The following is a 5,790-nucleotide window of genomic DNA, read 5'->3' on the forward strand; positions in this document are numbered from 1 at the left end:
TATACTTCCTCGGACCCGCTCGCTCACCACCTCGTCCGCCAACAGCCCCACCTCCAAGCGCCACAACGGGCGCTGGTCCCTCTCCTCCCCCAGCTCTAAGTCTACCCAATGCGGGGCGTGGTCCGAAATGGCTACCACCGAATACTCGGTATCCTCTACTCTCGCTATCAGCGCCCTGCTCAAAATAAAAAAGTTGATTCGGGAATAAGCCTTATGGACATGTGAGAAGAATGAAAATTCCCTAGCCCCCGGCCTTGCAAATCTCCAAGGGTCCACCCCTCCCATCTGCTCCATAAACCCCCTCAGCACTCTAGCCGCCGCCGGCTTCCTACCCGTCCTAGACCTGGAGCAATCCAGTGCCGGATCCAGCACCGTGTTAAAGTCACCCCCCATTATCAGGCCCCCCACTTCCAAGTCTGGGATCTGACCCAACATATGCCGCATAAAACCCGCATCGTCCCAATTCGGGGCATACACATTGACCAGTACCACCCTCTCTCCCTGCAACTTACCACTTACCATTACGTACCTATCGCCATTGTCTGCCACAATGCTCGACGCCTCGAATGACACCTTCTTTCCCACCAAGATCGCCACCCCTCGATTTTTGGCATCCAGCCCCGAATGAAACACCTGACCTACCCACCCTTTCCTCAATCTTGCCTGGTCTGCCACCTTCAGGTGTGTCTCCTGGAGCATACCCACAAACGCCTTCAGTCCCTTCAGGTGCGCGAACACGCGGGTCCGCTTAACCGGCCCATTCAGTCCCCTTACATTCCAGGTTATCAGCCAGATCAGGGGGCTACCCGCCTCCCTCCCCCGCCGATTAGCCATAACCCCTCCTCGGCCAGCCACACGCCCGCACCCCACGGCGGCAGACCCCTGTCGCAACACCCCCCCCACTTGCTCCAGCACCCCCCTCCCCCCCACCCCACCCCCCTCCACCGGCTAGGACCCATCCTAGCTGATTTACTCTCCCCATTGCACTTCCGCAAGTCAGCTGACTCCTGCTGACCCCGGCCACTCCCGCCTCTCCTTCGATTCCTCCCATTGTGTGACACACCCTCCACTTCCGTTCCCCTTCCACAGGCTCTCCCCCTCCCCTCCTAAGCGCGGGAAACAACCCTCGATTCCCACCCTGGCCCCGCCCCCTCCAGTCTTCAGCGCGGGAAAAAGCCCGCGCTTTCCACCTACCCGGCCCCGCCACCTCTGAAGCAACTCCTTTTACAGGCCCAGTCCCCTCACCCCCGACGCGGGCCTTCCCTTCCCCCGCGGGGCCCCATCTCACCGCCGGCCATCCACCCCTGTTCCGTTTGCTTACCCCCCCCCCCCCAAGAGCCCCCCGACCAACCCAACCAGAACTGTGCCCAACCCGCCCTAACCACACTCACCGACCAGAAAGAGAAAAACACAAAGAAAAAGAAAGCAAGAGAAAAGGCCCCCCCAAAAAAAGTTACATCTCAACCGCAGTCCCCAATCGCCCATCCCGACCCTCAATCTATGTCCAACTTCTCGGTGAAGATGTCTTATTAATAATCAATAAAGAGCAACGGTTCTTTGAGTAAATTTTCTCAGAGTCCAGCTAAAAGCCAGTCTTGATCAAGGTGTCAATTGATGTAAAACGTGCCTTGATGTCCCAGGACAGTTGACCCACTTCCAAGAACAGGTTTGTTTCCTGAAGGAACTGCTAAATGTTGATCCGTAGCTTGAGAAGCCATGTTAGGCCGCAGCTCTTAGTTCAGGTTTTCCAGACCCCTCGGTAACCCTTAAAGGTTTTCCTCGGAATTGAATGTTGGATTGTCCACTCCATCGCTCGAAAGGGAATACTTGGAGATGCTCTTCGTAAACAAGCTGCTCTCCGATTGCATTGAGTGATCGGGGACCAAGCTGGAGCTGTCAGAAAGCTCCTCAGCAGAAGGGTGCACCTTGACTCCGGAGAATGCTGCGGACTGCCTGTAACTCACCAGGAAGACCCCAGCGAGGAAGAGCAGGGCCGACGAGAAAATGGCGATATAGACAGCTACTCCCAACACCTGGCTCTGCGGTGTGCCAGGCAAGTGGAAGTGAGGCGGAAATATTATTCCCTGGTTACTCACCACTGACATCATGTTCCAGGCAGCAGGTATCACCACGCAGACACAAGCAAGGATATGGAAACCTCCTCCAACCGCAAATGCAAGCCAGGTTCGCCCGGGTTGTTGTTCTTCGCCAAAATAGACGTTCCTCAGCCCGTAAACATTGGCAATTTTCCCCAGGGCGCCAGAAAGAACGGCTACCGGCAGCAGTCCCTGAGCGATGACAATCTCGGTTGGGATGAATCGATCGAATGCGTCCAGTCTCTGGCAGGACATCCGTTGGTAGGGTGGGGTGATCAGTACCTGGCTGTAGAAGCAGACCCTCCAGATGCCAACCCAGGCAACGCCCGAGGTGATCTCAACTGAGCTCACCTGCCAGACTCTCCACTGAACTAGCCCCATGGCAATGGCTGAACCAATCCAGCCCACCGCGCCCAGCACAAATCCCACCAGCTGGAGGGAAGCCCCTTTGGCTTGGTGACCCATGATCCTGAGGTCATTGGGTTAGCATTGGCTTTGCAAGTCGCTGAACAGGATTCACAATTTTGTGAGGGCTGAGTGAGAGTTAGAGTCCCACCGGCTCGCTGTAGATAAGGAACTAAAAGGGTTTTGCTTCTTATTGCTGAGCTCCTGTACTGTGGGTTACCTGGATACGCTGTAAACTAACTCTACCCAGTCCACCGCCTTGACCGGGCCTGGTTCAAGGGGCTTTTGTTCATCAGCTGGCACTATTACTTAGCTTAAACCCCGTCAAACCAGACATTCCAGCCAAGCTGCATGTGGTAGTTCAAATCCTTTCTCCACAATCAACAGCACAATAGACTGAAAGGGTGATGGAAGCAGATTCAATGCTTCAATAGGAAATTGGATATGTTCTCAGAAAGGAAATATTTGCAGGACTATGGAGAAAGAGCAGCAGAGTGGTATGAATTGGACAGCTCTTTCAAAGAGCGAGGCACTGTGGGCTGAAGGGCCTTTTGAGCAGTATTGTGGACGACTACTTAGCATCAAACTGTGCTCTCAGTTTGAGAAGGCCTGGGCAGAGCTGCTGCACAGGGGGAACCAGTAAGCAGAGCCTCCTTTCCTCTCCTGAAGAACACTCTTTCCTCGAGGAAGGTATAGTCAGCAGTGGCTCAACAATCTGGTCACTGTCATGATATCCACATCAGCATATCATGGCGCAATCTCACACACACTGATGGACAGGCAGTTGGACCAACCAGCACACACATAACATCGCAGCCAATCACCAGTGAGAGCACACGCACTATAAAACAGGGAACACCACAGTTCCCGCTCATTCTACCAGGAGATAGCTCAGAGCACAGAGCTCACAGCGCGCCACTCAGACATAGACCATGTGCTGAGTGCCTCACCAAGATAGTGAAAGGGCTGGGTCCACAGGTTAGCTGGTGAAGCACGTACCCAAGCCAGTAGTTAGTTGTTACCATTGTTTAGACAATAAAACAGAATTGTACCATCTACAGCCGTGTTGGATCATTTGTGCATCAGAACACTCAACACAACATTTTATAGTGCGTGTGCTCTCACTGGTGATTGGCTGCGATGTTATGTGTGTGCTGGTTGGTCCAACTGCCTGTCCATCAGTGTGTGTGTGACTGCACCATGATATGCTGATGTGGATATCATGACAGTCACCACTTGTACAATGGCAATGGACCTTCATTAATGCTCTCTGTGTTAGAGTAACAGCAGGGAGGAAACAATACGGTTCTGTTCCTGAACTAATAACCCAGGGAATGAGAACTCCGCCATGGTGGTTTGAGAATTTGAATTCAGTGTACTAGAATTCAGTACAAATGAAGTTGTCAAATTGCCAGAAAAACCATCTGGCTCATGAGGATATTTCAGGGAAGGAACCAACTATCCTTACCCAGTCCGGCATGTGACTCCAATCCCAATCCTGAAATACTGAAGCAAGCCACTCTGGTGTATCAAAACTGCTTAAAGAATAATAAGACAGTTCTTGTAGGTGGGTGTGTTTGGAGTGCAAATGTGCTAGTGTGTACGAGAGATTCTATCGTGTCTTTGTGTGCACACAGATTGTGAGGGATGATTTCCTCTGATCATTAGTGAAATAGGGCGACATGGTGGCGCTAGCACTGCTGTCTCACAACGCTAAGGACCCGGGTTCGACCCTGGCCCCGGGTCACTGTCCACGTGGAGTTTGCATAGTCTTCCCGTGTCTGCATGGATCTCACCCCCACAACTCAAAAGGATGTGTAGGGTAGGTGAATTGGCCACACTAAATTGCCCCTTAATTGGAAAAAAAGAATTGGCTATTTAAATTTAAATCTAAATTTAAAAAAATAATAAATAAATAAATAAAAATGACGAGTAGCGAACTCCGTTTCTCTCCACGGAGGGCCTTTTGATGCCAACTCTCATTCTCGAGCTTGGCTTTCCAACTCTGGTTGGAGCATACTCCAGGAAGTTTCATCACATGGTGATTATCCAGGTTCCTGCCATTGGGCGGTTAGTCGGGTCAATCACCAGCATTTCAGAAACCAAGGAGTGCATGTGTCGGGATCACACTGTATTGTACGTGGGAACCGGGTGAGGAGCTGGATTAAAAAAGGGGATGGCTAATCGACAAGGGGGGGGGGGTAAAGAGCCCCCCAACCCGGCTGATCACATGGAATGTGAGAGGGCTGAACGGGCCGATTAAAAGGGCGCGGGTACTCGCACACCTAAAGAAATTAAAGGCAGATGTGGTTATGTTGCAGGAGACGCATCTGAAACTGATAGACCAGGTTAGACTACGCAAAGGATGGGTGGGACAGGTGTTTCAATCGGGTTTGGATGCGAAGAACAGGGGGGTGGCTATCTTAGTGGGGAAACGGGTACTGTTTGAGGCAAAGACTATAGTGGCGGATAGTGGGGGTAGATATGTGATGGTGAGTGGCAGATTGCAAGGGGAGGCGGTGGTTCTGGTGAACGTATACGCCCCAAACTGGGATGATGCAAATTTTATGAGGTGTATGTTGGGACGTATCCCGGACCTGGAGGCGGGAAAGTTGGTAATGGGAGGAGACTTTAATACGGTGCTGGACCCAGGGCTGGACAGATCGAGGTCCAGGACCGGGAGGAGGCCGGCTGCAGCCAGGGTGCTCAAAGACTTCATGGAGCAGATGGGAGGAGTAGACCCCTGGAGATTTAGCAGGCCTAGGAGTAAGGAGTTCTCGTTTTTCTCCTATGTCCACAAAGTATACTCACGGATAGACTTTTTTGTTTTGGGAAGGGCACTGATCCCGAAGGTGACAGGGACGGAATATACGGCCATAGCTATCTCGGACCACGCTCCACATTGGGTGGACCTGGAGGTAGGAGAGGAAAAAGAACAGCACCCACTCTGGAGAATGGATATGGGATTATTGGCGGATGAGGGGGTATGTTTAAGGGTGAGGTGGTGTATTGAAAGGTAATTGGAGCTTAATGACAATGGGGAGGTTCAGGTGGGAGTGGTCTGGGAGGCGTTGAAGGCAGTGGTTAGAGTGGAACTGATATCCATCAGGGCACATAAAGGAAAGCAGGAGGGTAGGGAAAGGGAGCGATTGCTGAAAGAACTTTTGAGGGTGGACAGGCAATATGCGGAGGCACCGGAGGAGGGACTGTACAGGGAAAGACAAAGGCTACACGTAGAATTTGACCTGTTGACCACGGGTAATGCAGCGGCACAATGGAGGAGGGCACA

General features: G+C 52.2%; 1 protein-coding gene across 1 annotated transcript; it reads right to left on the minus strand.

Moving 5' to 3' along the window:
• Window positions 1-1,766: 1,766 nt before the first annotated feature.
• LOC140428880 (claudin-34-like) lies at window positions 1,767-2,561 on the minus strand. Its single transcript, XM_072515527.1, has one exon. The coding sequence runs from the start codon at window positions 2,559-2,561 to the stop codon at window positions 1,767-1,769; it is 795 nt and encodes a 264-aa protein (XP_072371628.1).
• Window positions 2,562-5,790: the final 3,229 nt, after the last annotated feature.

The sequence above is a fragment of the Scyliorhinus torazame genome, chromosome 8, assembly GCF_047496885.1.
Source record: "Scyliorhinus torazame isolate Kashiwa2021f chromosome 8, sScyTor2.1, whole genome shotgun sequence".
NCBI classification, from domain to species: domain Eukaryota; kingdom Metazoa; phylum Chordata; class Chondrichthyes; order Carcharhiniformes; family Scyliorhinidae; genus Scyliorhinus; species Scyliorhinus torazame.

Excerpts from the sequence above, each read along its gene's own strand:
- LOC140428880 (XM_072515527.1), bottom strand. The coding sequence starts at position 2,561 with ATGGGTCACCAAGCCAAAGGGGCTTCCCTCCAGCTGGTGGGATTTGTG.